The 19,978-nt window shown below is 57.6% G+C and overlaps 8 protein-coding genes across 8 annotated transcripts; all 8 read right to left on the bottom strand.

Moving 5' to 3' along the window:
* Positions 1 to 482: 482 nt before the first annotated feature.
* On the bottom strand, positions 483 to 785 carry LDBPK_354750 (hypothetical protein, unknown function; the record flags this gene model as incomplete). The annotated part of the gene is made up of 1 exon (XM_003865004.1): positions 483 to 785. The coding sequence occupies one exon, from the start codon at positions 783 to 785 to the stop codon at positions 483 to 485; it is 303 nt and encodes a 100-aa protein (XP_003865052.1).
* A 1,773-nt stretch (positions 786 to 2,558) lies between these two features.
* LDBPK_354740 (katanin, putative) lies at positions 2,559 to 4,328 on the bottom strand (the record flags this gene model as incomplete). Its single annotated transcript, XM_003865003.1, has 1 exon — positions 2,559 to 4,328. One exon carries the CDS (start codon positions 4,326 to 4,328, stop codon positions 2,559 to 2,561), a length of 1,770 nt encoding a protein of 589 aa, XP_003865051.1.
* An 889-nt stretch (positions 4,329 to 5,217) lies between these two features.
* LDBPK_354730 (small nuclear RNA gene activation protein (SNAP) 50, putative) lies at positions 5,218 to 6,510 on the bottom strand (the record flags this gene model as incomplete). The annotated part of the gene is made up of 1 exon (XM_003865002.1): positions 5,218 to 6,510. One exon carries the CDS (start codon positions 6,508 to 6,510, stop codon positions 5,218 to 5,220), a length of 1,293 nt encoding a protein of 430 aa, XP_003865050.1.
* A 1,872-nt stretch (positions 6,511 to 8,382) lies between these two features.
* Positions 8,383 to 9,480, bottom strand: LDBPK_354720 (protein phosphatase, putative; the record flags this gene model as incomplete). Its single annotated transcript, XM_003865001.1, has 1 exon — positions 8,383 to 9,480. The coding sequence occupies one exon, from the start codon at positions 9,478 to 9,480 to the stop codon at positions 8,383 to 8,385; it is 1,098 nt and encodes a 365-aa protein (XP_003865049.1).
* A 1,612-nt stretch (positions 9,481 to 11,092) lies between these two features.
* Positions 11,093 to 11,437, bottom strand: LDBPK_354710 (hypothetical protein, conserved; the record flags this gene model as incomplete). The annotated part of the gene is made up of 1 exon (XM_003865000.1): positions 11,093 to 11,437. One exon carries the CDS (start codon positions 11,435 to 11,437, stop codon positions 11,093 to 11,095), a length of 345 nt encoding a protein of 114 aa, XP_003865048.1.
* A 1,458-nt stretch (positions 11,438 to 12,895) lies between these two features.
* On the bottom strand, positions 12,896 to 14,371 carry LDBPK_354700 (hypothetical protein, conserved; the record flags this gene model as incomplete). Its single annotated transcript, XM_003864999.1, has 1 exon — positions 12,896 to 14,371. The coding sequence occupies one exon, from the start codon at positions 14,369 to 14,371 to the stop codon at positions 12,896 to 12,898; it is 1,476 nt and encodes a 491-aa protein (XP_003865047.1).
* Positions 14,372 to 16,620: 2,249 nt separating this feature from the next.
* On the bottom strand, positions 16,621 to 17,487 carry LDBPK_354690 (protein kinase, putative; the record flags this gene model as incomplete). The annotated part of the gene is made up of 1 exon (XM_003864998.1): positions 16,621 to 17,487. One exon carries the CDS (start codon positions 17,485 to 17,487, stop codon positions 16,621 to 16,623), a length of 867 nt encoding a protein of 288 aa, XP_003865046.1.
* Positions 17,488 to 18,149: 662 nt separating this feature from the next.
* On the bottom strand, positions 18,150 to 19,013 carry LDBPK_354680 (hypothetical protein, conserved; the record flags this gene model as incomplete). Its single annotated transcript, XM_003864997.1, has 1 exon — positions 18,150 to 19,013. The coding sequence occupies one exon, from the start codon at positions 19,011 to 19,013 to the stop codon at positions 18,150 to 18,152; it is 864 nt and encodes a 287-aa protein (XP_003865045.1).
* Between the last annotated feature and the right edge of the window lie 965 nt (positions 19,014 to 19,978).

Here is a 19,978-nt window from a genome sequence, read left to right as displayed (position 1 = left end):
CCATCATGCCGGCCGCCCCCTGCGGCATCCCTCCTCGGAGAGGGAGGGGGTGGCGCTCAGGCTCCCCACACCAGCAGGCGGTGGTGAGGGCCGGGTGACGGATGCGCTGGAGCCGCGCAGACGCGTCGGCACTGCCGCAGGCCGCTCCGACGCAACGCCATCCAGGACCTGACACACCGCCGACATCCGTCGCGATGCAGCGCACTGGCTTCCCTACGTCGTGGGCACGTGGACCCTGCCAGCACCAGAGGAAGTGCAGCGCTGCATTGGCAGGGGATGGAGGAGGGGCTGCTTGGCTTCTTCCCATGCACCCGAAGGGCTGGGGCACTGAGCTCTGTTACACCACCGCACTGAGGTGTGTTCCCTCCCTCCCGTCATCAAAGGGTGAGAGAGAGTGATTGCAGGAGTGGTTGTCGGGCGGACACAAACGAAAAAAGATGTGCCGCCAGCGCTTTCTTTCCAACTGCACAAACGGTCGTCCCTTACTCTACGCTGCGTGACCACAGAATAGGAACGTTGCCACGCACGCCAACACGTCCGAGCTGCTGTCGAATGCTCGCCAGCGCATCGCGCAGTTGACGGTTGTCCTCCTCACGCCAGTTGACCTGCATAACCATCGTGCGCATCTGCTCGTAGTTTTGCTGGTGCCATCGCGCCAACTCCGCGTGCTGCTGTTTGACTCGCTCGTTCATGGCGGCGAGCGCGCGCGTCACGTTATGGATGAGCGACATATCTGCGTCTTCGAATGCGTTCCTGGAGGAGCCCACCTCCCATACAGATGACATTCTCGCCTCAAGTTTTGCATGCACGGCGGAAAAAAATGTTTTCGATGGGGGACTTCAGCTGGCGCCTGCGCCACTGCATTTCTCAAGGCATTCAGCTTTGCCTCCAGGTGCACGAGGCGCTGCTCCACCGCCGCCCCGCCCGTTCCTTGCGCGTCGAGGTGAACTTCCAGCCTTTGTGCACTCAGCAGACCACAAAAGGCCAGGGTGCCGGTTCCGGCAGGTGCCAGAATGTACCGCGCGGCGCTCGTTTCACGCGCGCCGAGTTGGCCTGAGGCCCCCGCGAACGCTCCAGAGGATTCCTCCCGTGTGTGTCGAATGATGAAGCTCTCGAACGCCTGCAGGCGCTCAGTCACGAGATCAAGCGTCCAGGATTGGGAGGGGCTACACTAGGGCGCTGGTGCAGCCGGGCTTTGCAGTTGCGGCTGCCGTTGGGCATCTTGGGGCGCCTGCAGCGCCTCCTGCACTGCAGTGCTGAGAGGCCTGACCGCTGCGCTCACCTCTTCAGACTGCGACGAGGACATTACATGAGCTACTTTAGTGCTATTGCATGCCGGTGGCTGGCAGCGCGTGTTGCAGGGCGGCAAGGACAGTATGAGAGTAAGGTGAGTGAGAGGGGTCCTCGGTACACATACCCATAAACGAGAGCAAACAAAGAGAGGATCAGAAAAGGGAGTAGCAAGCCGAATCTATACCCGAACGCACCGTGGAAGTGACGGTGCCAACCGCTGCATTTGTGTGTGCTTCACCCTTCACTCGTCCCTTCCGCGACAGGTGGCACGGGCGGGGCTGTCCACGAAGAGGTAAAGCTGATAAAAAAGGGGGCACGAGGGTCGAGTGTACGCTTCCCACACCGCGGGAGAGTCACAAGGCGACGGTTCTCTTTTCCTCTCGGCGCGCGTCGCTCGATTTGGATCACCACATGTCTCTTTTGTTTTTTCGTCGTCTTGCTTTGGAGTTCCGTTGCGTTCCGGTACTTGGCAAGCCGACATCCAAATCTCCGCTACGGCGAACAAAAGAGAAGTGGGGGATGGGGCCATCATGGCAGCTCCCAGACAAAGAGGCAGGAGTGAGGTCGGGGTGAGAGGTGGGGATGAGGGGGGCGCGCACGTGTGGTGTGTGTGTGTGCTCTAACCAATACATATATATATATATATGTGAAAAAGGAGAGAACAAGAACAGGACGTGGTCGAAGGAGGAGGAGGGGGGGGGGGAACGACACACCGGCGAAGTGAAAGAGAAAGGCATCAGCACGGCGCCAAAACAAAAGACGAGCGGACACACCCACCTACCCGTGTGCGCAAATCAGCAAAGAGATCTAAAGAAAGGAATGAGACGTGAAGAGAGGTGCACTGAGCACGGACGACTGCACCCACCCACCCACACCCACAGAAATAAATACGAGGAGGACATAATACAGCGCTTCTGTGGTGGAGAAACAAGGGAGAGGAACAATAGCATGGGACCGAGGGTCGGAACTAGGGAATTGCACCGCTGTACACACCATCACCTAGAGCGACACGATAAATCAAAGTGCAGGGAGATACATCGCTGAGCAGCAGTCATCCAACTCCATCCAAAAGGAAGCAACCAAGCGCACGTGAAGTCAGAAAAAAAAACGTCTCACAAATGTACACCAATGGAGGAGGCAAAAAAAAAAGAAGAAGCAGACGAGCGGCAGCGGCACAGCGACTGCCTGCTGGTGGCGGTATCGGTACTGCTACGTGCTCTTCCGCTAGAAGGTACCCCCTGCCCAGGACAACCAGTCGGACACGTCTATTGCGTGCGCGGCGGCGGCGGCATGTCTGGCAGGACTGCCCTAGCCTCCTCTCCGACGCCATCGCAGCGCTCCGCTAGCGCAAAGACGACCGGGCAGCAATTATGCAACTTCTGTGTTATGCGCTGATGCTGACTCATGCCGAGCGGATCGTTGTAGCCTGTGCTCTGCGACGCGCGCGCCCGCCGCTGTGCCTCCTCCATCCTTGCGCGGAACTTCGTGGAAATGCTGCGAAGCGTGCGCAGTCCTAACAAGATCAGCGGCTCGTAGTCCGTCTTGAGAGCGATCTCGACGAGGTCCAAAAAAGTAGCGATGGACTCTGTGAGCAACTTCTCCTTCATGCGAGGCTGCTGCAGCACGGTTAGAAGATCGAAGAGCGGGCCAAACTCCTGCCCCTCGTCGTAGAGCCGCCTCACATGCGCCATTGCCTCAGGCTGGTTCTGCATCCAGAGCGTGCGCACGGTGCGCAGAGTGTTGAGCCGCCTCTGCAGCGTGGTAGAGGCAGTGCCGTGCTCGTGACGCAGCTGCTGTACCATCTGTAGCTCTGAATCGCCTGCACTCGACGGCGGGGCGGATCTCGGTGGGAAAGATGGTCCACCGCTACTGAATGCTGGCCGTGGCAGGGTCGAAGCCGTCGGTGCCGACGTCTCCGCGCGCAACTCCTTTTCCGCCATGTCATTTTCCGTTGTTTTCGCCGGTGAGTCCATTGGGCTGAGCCGAGACCCATTTGCAGGTTTCTTTCGCGCATCCGCGAAGATCGAACTGTTGCTGTTCAGCGTCGCCACCGGGACTCGCTGGGAGGGCGAGGCAGGCACTAGAGCAGATGCGGGTGGCGCCGCTGCCGCGCGAGGCGCCTCTTCGCCGGGACGGCGGATGTCGCGCAAGGACAACTTGCACTTCATTGCCGTCGCTCCGGCCGTTTCCACGAACCAGGCTTCGTCCGTGGCGCTTGCGTAGGCTACGTCACCCATCATAATCCACGGCGCCTCCAGCGACACTGCCGTGCGGTCACTAAGGTTCGACGTATCGAAGATACGCAGGTTGTGATCCGATGTAGCGAGGAGGCGCGTGCCGCTGAAGTGGACGGCATCGATGGGTGTGTGCTGGCTGCTGCTGTGGAACCGCGTCTCGAAGGAGTCTAGATCCCACACCGACACCGTACCGTCACCGCTGCCCACCACTAAATAGTACAAGTCCGGGTGGAAGTGGAGACTCGTGATGGCGCCGGTGTGCAGTTCGAACTTGTGGACAATCTTACCAGCGACGAGGTCGTAGAGTCGCACAATACCGCGCGCACACCCGGTGGCCACCCACCGGCCGTTCGGCGAGAATTGCACGGCACATAATGGAGCGGTGGCATCCTTGTAGGACTGCCGGCCAGACGACTTTCGCACATCCCAGATGCGCAGTATCCTATCCGTTGAAACGGTCGCAAAGAACTGCCCGCTGCGGAAGACATCGATGTCGGTCACGGTGGAGGCGTGGCCGCGCGTGAAGACACGCACCACCTCCTCAGAGCCGATGTCCCACATTTGCAGCTTGCCGGCGTCGCTTCCGCCCACCACGGACGTCTGGTCCGGGTCAAAGCCGAGGGCTGTGATAGGCTCCGATAGACCCTGCAGCCAGGCAGTCCGCGTATATCCCATGAATGGGTAGACGTGGATAGAGGCGTCGCGGCCGCCGAAACCCACAAGGGGTTTGGAACGACTGGCGCTAATGCGCGAGTACAGGGCGTCGCATGGCAGCCGGTGCTCGGAAACAGAGAACATGATACGGTACAACTGCTGATGAACGCTTCACGAAAAAGACACAGGCACACATGAAAGTAGACATGCACACGGGGGCAACAAACGGCGGCGCAGCTCAAACCCCAAACATCACATGCCTTCACCTTTCAGAGAAACCCAAGTAATGAGCACCCTGCCGTAACCAAATCTCTCTCGTCCGAGCGAGAGAGTGTTAGGGTGGACGATTTTGCGCACGTGAGATTGCCAAGGAAACACGTGTGGGTGTAGAGTGACACTTTCGAAAGCCCCTCTAGGTAGGTAGGAGACTTGGGAGGGAGGGAGTAGGGGGGGGTAAGTGGGTGGAGGGGGCGAAGGGAGAGCGGCGCGTGTGTGCGTACGTTTGTGTGCAGAGTAAAAAAACGCGATGGAACTGTGGTTTCCCCCCACAAATGCAGAGGAGACAGTGGAAGGGAGGAGATCCAAGGCGAAAACACAAAAAGACAGCCGTAGAGAGAGCGAGAGGATGCGGAGAGGGGCGAGGGAGTAAAAACAAAGAAGTTTGTGGCAGCATTATATATGTATGTGCACGCGCCCAGCGAGTCTGTTGTCTAAGACACCACTCACACTCAGGAAGGGAGAGGGAGTGAGATACACCGCACAGCAGAGTATGTGCACCTACAGGCAGCTTACCCCCCCCCCCCAGCCCTATTTGCTCTATGAGTAGCACCACGTGTGCCGACCCCAACCTCGCCGCTCACAGTGAAGCTGAGGGAGGAGGAGGGTCGAGCCATCCCGTTTTTTCTCTTTTGTGCATTTTGTGTAAGTTTGGAACGATTCAAGACACTCGTTGCCGACACGCAGCCGTCGCTGTGGACGAGAAAGACGCTAAACGGTGCCAAAGTAAGGGGGCGCGTGTGCGCTGGGTGGAAGGCTACGTCGCCTTGAAGTAAACCTCACCAAAGTCCTTCGCTTCGCGCCGCTGGTACTGCGCCGCCTCCTCGGGGGTGTCGCCGCTGTGTAGAAGATCAAAGCACACCGCGCAGTAAAAGGCCGGACTCTCAGGGGAAAGTGGGTCCTCGTAGAGCGCGATCGTGGCCGGAAACAATCGACAGAGCAGACACCGCCTTGCCTGGTCTCGTACTTTGGCCACACGGTGCGGGAACTCATGTCGCTCCTTGCGCGGGTAGCCGCTTAGGCTTCGGGCATGCGACAGGAAGAAGTAGTGGTCGCATCCGCCGCAGTGCCGCAGCAGGCACGACTCACCCATCTTGATGTTGAGGTCCTTGAACGCGGTCTCTGCTGCGCTCTTCACGGGGCACCGAGAAAAGCCCTGGTGCTCGGGAGCGTGAAAGCTCGACGCGTCCTGCAAAGGATCGTTCCCCCGGATAACCTCGCTGAGGTCGACAAAGTCCGCTTGTGCTCGATGCCGGTCGTCGATGTAGAAGACGCCGTGGATGAAGAAGAAGGCATTTCGGGAGGTGGTGAGCGGGTCTCGTGTTGCCGGGCAGTCGATCGCGTCCAGCAGCGCCACGAGCGGCTGGCAGGAGAGCACCGCCCAAACCTCGCGCGGTTCCTTCGAGCGCACTCCATGAACCGCGAACTCCCACCGATGCGTGTGCAGGACGCAGTAGTCTTCGCCCTCGTCGCGCTTCGTGTGAAGGGAAGCCGGGGTGAGGTCGTTAGAGCTCAACGATGCCGGGGCGACTCTTCCACAAGCTTCATTTTCCTTCTTGAAACTCTCGAGCCCCGCGACGGCTCGCTGGAACGACTCCTCAATGGCGCGCTCGGCTGCCTTGATCGCCCCGACTTCCACCAGAAGCGGCAGCTTTGACTCTCTGCTCCCCAACCGCTGAAGACCCGCGTCGACCTTGGGCAGTTGCCGAATCGCCTCCTCGTGCACCTTGGCCAACACCGCCTCCGTCTGCGAGCACACCTTACGTGGAGGAAGGCACTCCAAACTGTGAGAGCCATATTCGCCCTCCCACGAGCTCACGAGAGAGTCGAGGAGCGCCTCACAGTCCTGCAGCTGCGCCTCGGCACTACCCAGGTGCAGCGTCATTCCGTAGGGACTGCCCTGATAGTCCAAGACCACAGGCAACCTCACCTTCGTGCCGGGCTCGAGAACCGCATCGGCGGGCATGCTCGCCAGCGGGTCCTCATTTACGGCGCGCAGTTCTTCTATAGGAATGCCGACCACCTCGTGCGCTATCCGGCGCAGGGTCATCGGTTCAGCCGGCGAGGATCCATTGCTACCATGATGGCCGGGGCCGCCTGGCACGAGGAAGGTGAACGGGTCAACACGGAAGGAGCGGCCAGGCGATACGTTTGCGTGCATCGCTGCGACGGAGAGAACAGGGGGAGGGGAGGGAGAAAGCGCAAGAAGTATTTTATGTGGTGAACAGGTGCACCGTAAGCGCCTTCCTTGTCCTGATTCCAGCTGACCGGTGACGGCGCTGAAGGAACAGGTGAAAGAGAGCAACAGGAGGTTGAGGGGGGAGAGTTAGGAGAGGGTTCGCAGAGGTTCGGAGACGGAGAGAGGACAGATACTCTTAGACATGCCTTCTGCCGTTCACTTGGGTATACCATTTTTTTTCTCTGCTGTTGTTGCGAGTGCGTATCAAAATAGCCCGGCAAGTGAACACCGTTATTGTCCACTGCAAGGGAGAGGACGGGGTAAGAGAGGCGACGCCACCGCCTTGCGCTGCCCGAATTCCCACTTCCTTTCCATAAAGGCGATCCATGATCGAGCGTGTGCATCAGCCCTTACGAACACTAACAAAATCCGCAAGTGACTTGTGCCGGCCCATGACGAGGACATGGATGCGTGAGTGGGGCGTTGGTCAACCCGGGTGATTCCGCCTTCTTCTGATCGGGGCTGCGAGAACGAGAGAGTAGTGGAAACAAAGTAGATGGCAAGAACGAAGACACAGAAATGTACAAGAGGAAAATGAGCCGTAAAACGACAGCAACCACAACGCCAGACTTCGGGTCAGGCTCCATGGAGGTCTAGATATACGCGTGCATACGCGCATTTGCTGCCCGTGGAGTAGACGCGCGGCTGGTGAGTGGGGAAAATGCCGGGAGAACGAAAACGAAAAAAAAAAAACTGCAAACAAAAAGGATCTGACCAGGAACCACAGGCGCACACGCTGTCCTCTCTGACTGCATGGCTGTGTGCTTCATCTGAGTTTTCGACAATGAAGACGCAAGACTCCAACAACAGCGCTGAGAGCATACACCCACACCTCTGCTTTTCTCTAGCAAGCATCTCCCGCACACCAGTGTACAATACAGGGGGGGGGCGCGAAGCAACGCAGACGGGTTGCACATTCAGCAGCCGTAGCAACACAGCGCTTCTGCGACCGCACATGCCTCTCCTACCCACCGAGCATGTGAGTGGAGAGCCGGTGACAACGCGTCTTTCCTTCAGACCCCCTTCCCTTTGCGTTGTTTTCTCTCTTGCCCGTGTAAGTGTCTATGTGTGTATGTGTGTGTGTCCAAACAACCAAGAAAGGGCCCAAAGAGGCGACTAGGGGGCACACAACCACACACACGCATCTGTGTGTCCATCTACCAACTACATCGAAAAGAACAGCTCCGTCGGCAGCAAGTACAAGACACGTCGACCACGGGGGGGGGGCAGGGAACAACACAGAAGAACAGCACCAGAGAAACGAAACCAAAACGAAACGATCCGGCAGCAATCAGCATCGACACACACACACACACACACACACACACACACACATACACATGAGAGAGAGGAGGCAGCAGACACGATAAGCGCAGCACGGCGTCTCGGTGCGCGCATTACGGAGTGGACTTTCTCCCGTGTGCGTGGCAATGTAACAAGCGTCCGTCGCTGCGCGCGAGTGAAGGTGAGGAGGAGAGTGGTGCCGCCTTTCAGCACGGTGAAACAGCAGCAGATGCGCTTGAGTATCAGCGAATCAACACAAACGGTTCGCAACGCGCCTTGAGAGGGTGATAGGCAGGAGAAACTACTGCCGCCAACGGGGAGGGGAGGGCGAAAGAAAGCAAAAGTCACCGACAGTAGAAGCTAAAAGAAGAAGCATTCACACTTGGCCGTCTCTTCCTTTTACAGCAGCCCTACCCTTGCGTTCTGTGGCTCTATGCTTTGCAGGTAGTGGTCAATGAGCTGATGGCGGAAGCCTTTGTTGTCCAAGATGCGCATGCGACCATTGGCACGGAACACACGAACCGCTTCCACCGGATTCAGCGAGAGACGGTCCATGAGGAACGCCGCGCACAGCACGACACTGCGATTCACACCGGCGATACAGTGCACGAAGGCCTTCTCTCCATTTTCTAGAATGGTGGACATCAGTCCAGCGAACGCGTCGTAGTCGCGGTGGAGAATCAAGTACTCCTCCGAGTCATATGACTCGAAGTAGTGCAGGTGAAAGCTCTCAGCCACTTCTGGGGCTGTGCGAATGTCCTGCGCGCAGCAGTTGACAATGTGGCGGATGCCCAGCGCGTACAGCTGCGGCACCGTCTGCGAATCTGGAAAGCCGCCAACGTAGAGGGCGTTGTCGATGAGCGTTGTAAGGGACGGCAGCTGGTCGGCTGCCCAGCGTGTGTTCACGCTGTCAAGCTCGGTATCCAGGCTGGTTCGCCAGGCCTGGCACACCGGCGATATCTGCGGCGTGTAGAGGAGGTGCCCCATCATGTTGGGAGTGGCCACGGCGTAGTTTGTGCGCTGCACTTCCGGTGTCTGCAGATGTGCCATGCTCGCATGGGCTGCTGGTGCTGCTGCGGGGGCGGCGCTGGGCTGCCCCGACGTGGTCGGGGGCCGCCAGGGTGTGCTTGTGATGCCGTCGCTGGCAGTCGCTTCCACTGGCCAGCCCTGAAAGGCGGTTCGGCCGAAGCAGTTGTCGCCGGGGAGGTTGATCGGGATAGGCTGAAAGGCGCGTCGCGGAGAGCGTGGCAGGCGAATGGGCGAGGGAAGCTCCACGTTGGTGTCGAGTGGGTCGCTCGGCCGAGTCTCCTCAGATGCGTGCGATTGGGAGAGACGCGGAAAGCTGTCGGACGGTCGCAAGGTCACACTCGCCTCCAGCGCCGTGTTCTCCGCCTCGTGATCGTCTTCCTCGTTCACGAACAGCTGATGCCGGCAGGAGGCTAAAAAGAGATCATCACCGCCGCCAATCGACGGCGGGGTGCAGCACCGTGTATCCATACGATGCGTCGGTGTGCTTCTGGCCGAGGGTGCGTGCGCGTATGCGTGTCGCGTCCCCGAAGCGCGGTTGGCCCCAACTGCTCAACGACAGCAACAACAAAAATGAAAAGCAAGCAATGTTGCGGAAACACAAGAGGAGGAGGACGGCAACGGTTTCCGTGCCGCTTGTGAGGTTGAGGAGGGGAGGCGAACCAACAGGAGGGGGTGAGAGACTAAAAGGAAGGAGAGGGTGACGTAAAGGGGGGGGGATCTATGCGGGCAGCTACTGCTACCAAGAGCTACTCTATCTGTGAAAAATGAAGTGCAACAGCAACAGCACAGAGTGAAGAAGAAATCCCCCAAAGGGAGAAGAGACACGAAGGGAGGAAGCAATGCTGGGGTGGAAAACGGACACCGATAGGGACACACACACACGCACGATGCCCAAGGGAGACACGCGGCTCTGCTGCAGATTACACAGAGAGCAAGCGAGATCCCCTTCGAAGGACGACCCGAACGATGCAGTGAGGGAGAAAGGTGAGGCGTCTGGGGAGCAGACGAAAGGGAGGGAAAGAAGTGATGAACGAAAAAAAAATAGTGTACACACAGACACCTTTCACACGAGTCGTGTGACGCTACGCGTGCCCTTTATCTGCCGTGTCTTTCCTGGCGGCCCTTTTCGATGATAAGGGATGAGACGAGGGCAGAGAGAGGAAAACAGAGCAGCGACTGATTCCAAGGCAGATGCGAGCAGGGGGAAGAAAGGGGGAGCAGGCAGCGATGACGAGGGTACCGGTGGTCGCACAGGAGCCTCAAAGAAATAATAAGAAAACAGTCCACACACCTCGTATGACCGGTGGTTGCTCGTCCGACAGATTACAGACTGATAGAAAGCGACAAAGGCGGAAAAGAAAAGCAGCATTACATCTGCGTTCTGCGTTGCTGCACCGTTCCCACCACTTCACTTATCGCAGGTACACCAAAGCTTCAGCCAGCGAGCGATGGTGCAACTACAGCATGTGAGTCGAATGCAGTGAGCGAGACAGGGAGGGGGGGGGGCGAACGCAGCGAAAGAAAACAACCTTTCCTGCGCGTGAGGCGGAGGAGAAGCAACGGCAGCAAGGGCGCAGAGGAGGAGGCCGAAGTACGGTGTATGGAGATGGAAGGAGAGGGAGAGTGTGCGGAGACTATGGGAGCGTGCGGAGAGGAGCGAACGGGGAGGGGGAGCAGGTGTCTAGAGACGGACACTCTAGGAAGTCGACCACAGTTCTGGCATTGTGTAACTGAAGTGGCTGCTCGCTTGGGTGACTTCTGCCATGTAGGCTCTCGTAATACCATAGGTAAATACAACAGCACTGCTTTGATTTGTTGTCAGTGCTCGGCGCAGCACCAAGGAAGGCCAACCTTCCACACACAAGAGAGTCGCGTACGACCAGTGAAACTAAGAAGACGGCACACGATTGCCCTTGTATGTAGCGCCTGACATTATCAGCTTACTCGTCATATCTAAGCTGAACAGGGATGGTGTACACACGCACAAAAAATGCCGATAAACTCGCAGCATCGGCAGGGGCGAAAAGAAGAGGTAAAACAGAACAAGGTGAGCGTAAACAAGCAGCGGCCACTACTGTCTCTAGTTGAGCTCATGCAGCATGAAGATGCGCGCGGCACGGCGGTGCTTCGGGCTCAGCTTTCGAATTGCCTTTTCGTTCTTGATGTTCTGAACAACCATGCTCTTCTTTTCGTTTTCGATCTTTCGCTGCTGATTTGCCTTGCGAGCCTCTGCGGCTCGTTTCTGCTCCGTGTTGATCTCATCCTTGAGCTGCTGAGACAAGTTGCGCACGCGCTGAATGCGCTCCTTCTCCTTCATCTTCTTGTCCCACCTCTGCTTGGCGCCGGTCTTAGCCTTGAGAGAGTCCAGCTTGTGCTTTGGCTCCCCTCGTGGCTTTTGAAGGCTGCGCTGCTCTAACTTGGCCATCGCTGTTTTTTTTTTTCGTCGGTCGATGAGAGGGGGTCTTTGCATGCGCTCGAGTGTACAAAACTTCTCATGTGTGCATGTGCATCAAGTGTGTGTGTGTGGGGGGGGGAAGGAGAGGGGGAGAGTGGCGTGAGGGTGACGATCATGACGAAGAAAAAAAAGCGCCGAAGATGAGCGACATCTGCGTCAAGGAAGTAGGTCCAGCGATGCGTCGGGACAGATTCGAAGTAGGGCTGCCGCCTAAACGGAAAAGAAACGCTTAGTTACACATGAATGAGACGACCCGCCGCCGTCGCGGGTGCAGATCCCTCTTTTGTGAAGCCGTGCGATACAGTGCGAGGTACATCACTCCTGTGCTCTCGGAGAGCATCGGCTTCACGGTGCCAGTGGTGCATTCCCAGCCCTCCCTCTGCCTCTCTTTCCCCCGTTACACAACAAGGAGGCTGATAAAAAGGAAACAGGAGTGGCAGGCTGAACTATGATCAGCGGTGCCTCCAGCACCTCTTTCGCCTCCTTCCCTCCGTTATAGCAAACAAGGCGTACCTTCACTGCTACGCATCGCTGATGAAAAGGCCCAAGAGAAATCACACCATGTCATCGGCACAAACACTACACAAAATCCCCAACGTCGGCACATACACACACACATATACATATATAAACTAAACGTCCCAGAGAACTACCGCACATTCGAGAGATCCCTCTGTGCGCCTCGCTTCCTTTTTCTTTGCTTCGCTTTCTTCTACAGCTGCCGCCACTACTATGCGCATGGGACATATATATATGTATTCACATTGCTGTGCGCCAACGTGCCCATTCTCTGCCATACACGAGCCAAACTCCACTCCGCGTCACCGCCGGCCGGCCACAGGCCTCACCGAGTCCTGCGACGCAGCGCGGCACACACGCTTTGCGGCAACGCGCCGACTCAGCCATCCGAGAGCACGGCCCCCCTGCCTCAAGCTCCACCGACCTCCTCCCGCCCCCCCCCGCTGCCTCGCAGGCCGCCTCACAGCCGCTCCCATCATGCCGGCCGCCACCTGCGGCATCCCTCCTCGGAGAGGGAGGGGGTGGCGCTCAGGCTCCCCACACCAGCAGGCGGTGGTGAGGGCCGGGTGACGGATGCGCTGGAGCCGCGCAGACGCGTCGGCACTGCCGCAGGCCGCTCCGACGCAACGCCATCCAGGACCTGACACACCGCCGACATCCGTCGCGATGCAGCGCACTGGCTTCCCTACGTCGTGGGCACGTGGACCCTGCCAGCACCAGAGGAAGTGCAGCGCTGCATTGGCAGGGGATGGAGGAGGGGCTGCTTGGCTTCTTCCCATGCACCCGAAGGGCTGGGGCACTGAGCTCTGTTACACCACCGCACTGAGGTGTGTTCCCTCCCTCCCGTCATCGAGGATCTATCATGAGATGCGGGGCAAAAAAAAGGAAGACATGACGATGAGAAACGTACTAGTGCTGGCGCGCACCCCCGCCGCGGGCGGCGCGCTGCTGCTGCTGAATCTGGTTCATGTAGTTTTTGTAGTATCGGTGGTAGACAAGCTGCAACTCGGGCTCTATGGCGTCGATAATGTCCGACACCCGTTGGGGCACCGTGATAAGCTTCATGACGAGTTGCTTGTTGGGCTTCTCGGAGCGCAGGTACACCATGTCGAGCAGATCGTAGAGCTCATCATGCAGATTCAACAGTTTCTTGGCACTTGGCACGTTGCCGCCCATCGCCACCTGAAGCTCCTCCAGCGCACGGTCTACTTGAACCGTGTGCTGCTGGAAGAGATAGCGGGTGGCACGATACGCTGAAAGTGGAATACGATGAAAGTCGTCCGCCTTGGGCTCCTCGCTATTCAGCGGGTTCGCCGCCTCGTACTCGTCCACGATTTTGACGCCGTTCACAGCCATGTACGACTGCAGAGTGCCGACCGCCTTGGCATCGAGACCCAAGTTGCGGAACAACGCCGCGTTCTTCTCGGCCTCGATGCACCGCTGCACGAAATCGGGGAGCGGAGGAAACGCATTCACAATGTCCTCGCGCACGTTCGGTGGCACGATGTTGAGTGCGACGAGGGTCTGCAGAATGGCGCGGCGTGAGTTGCGCCGCGCAACGTACTTGGGATCGATAGGGATGCCGAAGTGCTGCAGGAAGTGCTCGACGCGCTCCTTGTCGAAGCGGATGTGCCAGAGCAGCCGCGGAACTTTCTTGTCGTTTGTGAAGGTGTACCAGATGTAGATGGGCAGACCGATGAGAAGTCCAAGGAGGCCAAACAGCACGAGCCCGTCATGCTCGCGAGAAGTCAGAAAACGCGGGAGCGCCACACCAACAGAGAACTCCTGAACCGTCTGTCTCTCCTCCTCCTCAAATGCTTCACGGTCCACGAGCGCCTTGTAGGCGCGACGCACCTGAACGTACAGCTCACGGGCGCCTTCCGTCTTGTTGTGATCGGGGTGGTACCGCTTGGAGAGGGCACGGTACGTCTTCCGAATCTCAGCGGTGGAGGCCGAGGATGGCAGTCCAAGAATGGCGTGCGGATCGAATGTGAGGGAGGCGTACATGGCGGAGGAAAAGAGTACAAACCAAACTATCGGCAACAGTATGCGAGGGCGGATGACAAACTTAAGAAACTTCGGCATCACGCAACGGAGAAAAAAGACTTTCTCTGCAGTGCACACCTTAGCACCGGCAACGATCGTCAATGGGTCCTGGGCGACGGTGTGCAGCACACGCGGAATGTACGTTGCGGAGTCCCACAGCTCCGTCAATGGGTTTACCATGCTCGCCTGCTCCTTCTTTGTCGACTGATAGTAGAGCACTAACCGGCGTGCCTTCCCGATCATCCATGGTATGTAGAGCACAATGAGAATGACCGACGTCACCGCAAAAGCGAACGAGATGAAGCTCTCGTCGCTGCCGCCAATGCCACCCTCTGCCATGGTGCTGCGTGTGCCTGCTCTCGAGGGGAGGGGGGGGAGGGTGGATAAATAGAGAGGACAGGCTACCACAACGGCTGCCAATGTGCCCTGATATATATATATATATATATATATTTGTCTGCGCTGAGGTCTATCTGCACAGTGCGCAACAGAAGAGACGCACAAACACGCACGACCGCCAGAGGAGAGGGTTGCTTCGCGGTTACCTGTGCGAGGTGGCGACCAAAGCGCACAATGCGATTGGGGTGGGAGCAGCAGGAGTGAAGGAGACCACAGTACCTCGGGGCCGCACGTGTGGGTGCTTGCTTGTCAAGGACCGTCATGTTACACGCATATTGCAGCAGGTAACGTTGTGGTGGCAGAGTGGCCGACGATGTGCGGGTTTCATTGCGTTGCCCAGAAAGAGGCGGAAAGAGAGTGAGACACAGCAATCGCAGGGCATGCGGCAGCGTCGGATGCGAGCGAGCAGAAAACATGTTTGATGTTGTTTGAAAAGTGAGGACAACACCGTGACGAGACGCCACCGTCGCACAGTACAATGAGGGAAGGCGCATAGTGAGAGGCAAAAATGCAGTGGGCGTTGCATACCTAACACTAAACACCGACACACTCACTCGCTCGCATATTTTTTTTTTTTTTTGCCACGGCCGCAACACAGATCCTACACCGAGTGAGTTGCACGCACATATTCGCCCCCCTTTTTTTGGTTCCTCTGTTAACTCGTTGCCGCCTCTCTGAACCCATATGCGTATGGTGATTGTGTGCCAAGCTCGTGGCAAACACGAAGCCCGGAGAATGGGACAACAAAGGCTATGAATCAACGGAGTGGGAGAGGTGACGATTCGGCAAACTAAAAGAAAAAGGGTAACGAGAGCTCGAGCCGTTTGATATGTGTCTCGCGGACGAGGTTGGAGGTAGAAAAGACACTGCCGCGGTGCAGCAGAGGTAGGCGAGCTGTGGATGTGGATGCGCACATACCTGTTGACGTGTTTATGTTGAAATGGTGCACTGAAACCCCCACAAAAAGGTGTCCGTGAAGCAACTGCGCCTGCCAGCGCTGTTGGGTGTCGTTCAGCCCACCGCAATGCCACTGCATACAGCATACGCTAGGCCCAGGAGTACGCTCAACACCGCTGCAATGCAGCAACGACAGAAAAAAAGCACGCTGCTGGTGGATGCGTGCATTCGTTGCATCGCGGGCACGGCTTGTGGCGAGCTCGCCCAAGCGTCATCGTGGCCGTGTGTCTCTTTCGCACAGCGCCGATACCGACGTGTACGCTGACGTCAAGAGCCCGCCAGCCGTACCCGAGGGCAGGCTGCAGACTGCTTGCAGTCCCCCACAAAGAGTGGGGGTATAATGCGGCCCTGATACCACGGTAAGGGCCCCCAACGGAAAAGGTAAAGCAGACCCGATGAGCCTTTCGTTGTCGGATGTGAGTGGTGTGGCAAAGGTGTAAGGGAGAGCGCTTCGTGACGCCACTATGCATCGTGATTACCACCCGTACTTCTCGTCTCTCGATCGTCCTATCGCAAAGCCGTCGCCTGGACGCTTAAAAAAATAAACCAACAGACCACTACTTGGGCAGATGTACCACGTTTTCGAGTGGACAGGAACCCACACAGCCACAGTAGCAGAAAGACTACGGAGTGCCATAGCTCTCTGTGGCGTATGCCGGAAAGGGTCAAGCCAGCTTACTCGCTGATGGGGACAAGGGTATCTCCGTCGCACTTCGTCTGCGAGGGCGAGTACAGTGACGGAGCGCTGACTTCCATCACATCAACTTCATCTCGCCTGGCTATCGTGGAGCCTTATTGGGCGGCGCGCGCGCGCCCAGCCGTCGAATGGCAAAAAAAAAGGGGTTGGGGGAAGTGGGGAGGAAAGAACAGAGAAGTGGCAGCGATGTTGCGCACCGGTAGCGTTTTATCGCTGCAGGCGGCCGGGCAGTGCAGTCACCGGCAATACCAGGTGGAGGTTGCGTCACCTGTGCGCCAACAGCATTCTCTCAAGTGGTGGCAACGCGTGCGCCCTTTCGATAACGCTTTTTCTCCGGAGGGGTGTCACAGCGGCTTGCTGATGGTGCCCCGTACAGTCTCTCTGAGTATTTATGTGTATGCGTGCGTGTATGTGGGGAAGGGGGTGAGGGCTCAGCTGATACAAGTTCATCGCCGTAACAACACGGGGAAAGCGTAGAGAAGACACAATCAAAAGGAGACGACGGCTGACGCGAGAAAGAGGTCCTCCGTGGTGCTCAAGTAGAGTCGGTGTCGCTATCCTCCAGTTCCTCGCCTTCACTGGTGTTGCTGTCCTCGCTGCTGCAATCGTTTCTCTGCTCGTCTCCGACTTCGTTTCCATGCACCGGCAGCGCCGACGCTAGAAATGGATGTTGCAGCACCTGAAGCAGCAGCGGGCGAGCGTGAGGGTCACTCTTCACGCACGGCAGCACAAAACTTGCAGCGCTTGGGCCCAACGAGGAGATAAACGGCGACAACAGATCAGAGTTTTCGAGGTCAGCCGTGCACACCGGCTTCGACGACCCCAGGAGCAGTTGGACGAGGAGGACACCCAGTCCCCAAACATCAGCCGCGCCAGCGTAGGGGTCTCCTCGCAGAATCTCCGGTGCGGCGCACTGCCGCGCCTCACTCCCTACCCCTCCATAGGGAACAAGGGCGGTGATGGGCAGTTCGCACTCTGTAACAACGATACGTAGCGCATCACCTGTGTGGTGCCACACTACGCCTCCCTGCAGGTGTCCATGCACCACGCCTACTGCGTGCAGTCGTGACAGGAGCTGAGCAACCGACAAAACACAGAGAGCGGCGTCACGTTCGCCCATCGGCGCGCTATGCCGTTCGTACTCCCACGGCGGCCCCAGCAGCTCTAGGGCCAGCGATTCATCCACCTCCAAACGCAGATAAAGCGGGGTGCACACGACCCGCGTAATTGGGACGATATGTGCCGCCCCGCCATCTCGCCATCGACCGCGCAGGGCCTCAACCCGTGCGCGGATGGCCTCTAGTGAAGAGGGGTAGACATCCGATTTGAGGATGCGCCGTGCCCAGGCGCCTTGCTGGTTGCCGGACGATGAGAGCGGCGGCAAAGACGGCGTGGCCAACATTGCACCAGTTTGCTTGTGGTAGCGCTGCGGGCGCGTGCTGTCGAAAGAAACCCAGTTGCTACAAGCGCCCTTTGCCGCCGATAGTGCCTGTCTGCCCAGGACAGGTAGAGGGCGAAGAATCGCTCGGTGCTTGTGTTTCCGTTTGCCTGTTCTCTTGCACCAACACGGTCCACATGCAAACTACAGCAGTATGGGGCGCGCCGTGACAGGTGCCACGCAGCGTCCTTGTGAGAGGAGGGAAGTGGTGTGTGTGTGTGTGTGTGTGTGTGTGTGTGGCCGTTGTAGAGGTGGAAACACACACACAAAGAAAAGAATACCAAGACAACAAAAGAGAGACGATTCACTTGCGCAAGTCAGCGGAGGAGACATGATGGCAACGCAAGCCGGCATCTTTGCATGATAAGCTAAGCGCCGCAACTGGGCACCTGCTCCGACTCGCGTAGTTCGAGCATCATGACAGCCTGCACCAAACTAGTGACGGACTCCTTCCCTGAACTATTTGCGTCAGCTACACTTCGCGTTTCTTGTCGAGGATGGTGTGGAGACGGATCAGGGCTACGCTTCCAACTCGGCACACGTCCCATGAAGACATCGTCGGACAATCTGACACACCTGCGCAACCTCATCGGCAGCGGTTAAGCGCAGTCACCGCCTTTCACTGCTCAGTTCCTAAAGAAGACAATGGGCTCATCGAGCGTGGTGGCGCCGAGGAAGGGGATTGTGTGGGCAAAGTCCTGTGGAACGTATCGCGACGGTGAGGGCATATCACGGTCAAGCAGTCCGTACGTGGCGAACAAGGACGCCACGAGAGAGCCGTTGTAGAGGTGAAAGTGTGTCACCGGTTCCACGAACTTGGCGAGATGCTGCCGCATCACCTCCATCTCCTGCAAGGAAGTTTGCTGTGCCTCAATCGCCCGCCGCGACTGTCGCCGCTGCAGCATGGAGCGTATCTTGCACCGCTGCTCGTGCATGCGGACACAGAACTCGTAGTACTTGTGCTCGTTGCCCCCACGCATGCTTGCCGAGAAAAGGAACCACGGCTCCACGGAGATCATCTCCACCTCCTTGCGGAAGAGATCTGCGATAGCAGGGCTAGGCGATGGTACGCCTTCGTCCCGGTGCAGCTTCCGAACCGCCGCACCGCGAGGGCAGCGCGCTTCCAGAAACGCGTCCAACGGCTGCTCATGCACGCCGTGGAAGTCTACGTAGAGGATGTGTGGCGTGCCATTTCTCACCGATGAAATGACGCCAACATCGTCCCAGCACGACTTGAGCAGCACCTTAGAGAGCCAGCTGTACACAACGTGGCTCCAGGTGGGTAGTGTGTACCACCGGTTGCACACCGCAATAACATCCCCGACCTCGAACTTGCTCGGCGGCACCGGGGTGACGTCCCAGGTGGCGCGGTAGTAGAGATCACGTGCCTCTACCACGATAAGAAGAGAAAGCGGCAGCGCTTGACAAATCGCCTTGGCGTGCAGCTTCAGCCACGCCTTGAAAGGGATCGTTGGTGTCACGCTAGACATTGCACCTGAACATGAGAGCGAGTGAAAAAAAATCCGAAAAAGACCGCAAGAGAAAAAGTGCACAGGGCAATCGCGACGGACGATAGGAGCGACGCACGGAAGAAGAAATTCACACGCTCTCACAGATCGACAGACACGCACGACTGGTTAATCCGTGAGATGAGCTGGCACCGCGTTTCCCTGTCTGTCTCGCAGTCGGACTCCACACTCCTCTCTGCGCCGCTGAGTGGCGCTTGCGTGTTTCTCGTTTCTTTTCCTCCCCATGTACGATGCCGTGGGCTCGTGTGCATGCGCGGGTGCCGGAGGACGAGGGTGCAACGGAATCGTGAAGAAGTATGAGAATAATACAAAAAGGCGAAATGATGAAGGTGAAGAGAGAAATAGGAACGTGGAGTGAAGAAACGCAAACGGTGGGCGGAGACGGAGAAGTTGCGTGCGTACATGAGCGACCGGCTCAATGTCTCTCACGTAATGCACGGATGGGTTGGACAAGCAGCGTGAAACATATCCGACGGTGCTGCTCGTGCCCAGTGCCAGTGGGACCATACAGCAATCGAGGCTCAACACGACCATCATAGGACTCTTTCCTTTAGCGTCCCTCCTATGCCAACGGGCCCTTATGTCTTCGTTTTCGTTTTGCGCCATCAATCTCTTCTCTCGCCAACACAGCGGAACATGCGCGCATGAGCAGATCCGCAAAAAAAAAAGAAGAAACAAAAAAAATGGGGAAAGGACGAGCGAATACATGGGAGAAAAAACGCGAGCGAGCGAGAGCGTTTGTGCGACAGCTGGCCGCAGGAGCACAGACGTACATCACCCGTACCGGTACAAGTGGTGCAAGTAGCCAAACAGCAATCAAAAATAAGATGATGCTAACAAACAAGCGAAAAAAAAAAAAACAACAGCAAGGAACAGAAGGGATAGAATGCGGCCATTGCCTTTCGATGATCGGCATACACGTCCGA

This window comes from Leishmania donovani, chromosome 35 (assembly GCF_000227135.1).
Source record: "Leishmania donovani BPK282A1 complete genome, chromosome 35".
In the NCBI taxonomy this organism is placed as follows: domain Eukaryota; phylum Euglenozoa; class Kinetoplastea; order Trypanosomatida; family Trypanosomatidae; genus Leishmania; species Leishmania donovani.
The sequence above is the reverse complement of the archived record's forward strand: the minus strand, read 5'-3'. Positions and strand labels throughout refer to the sequence as shown.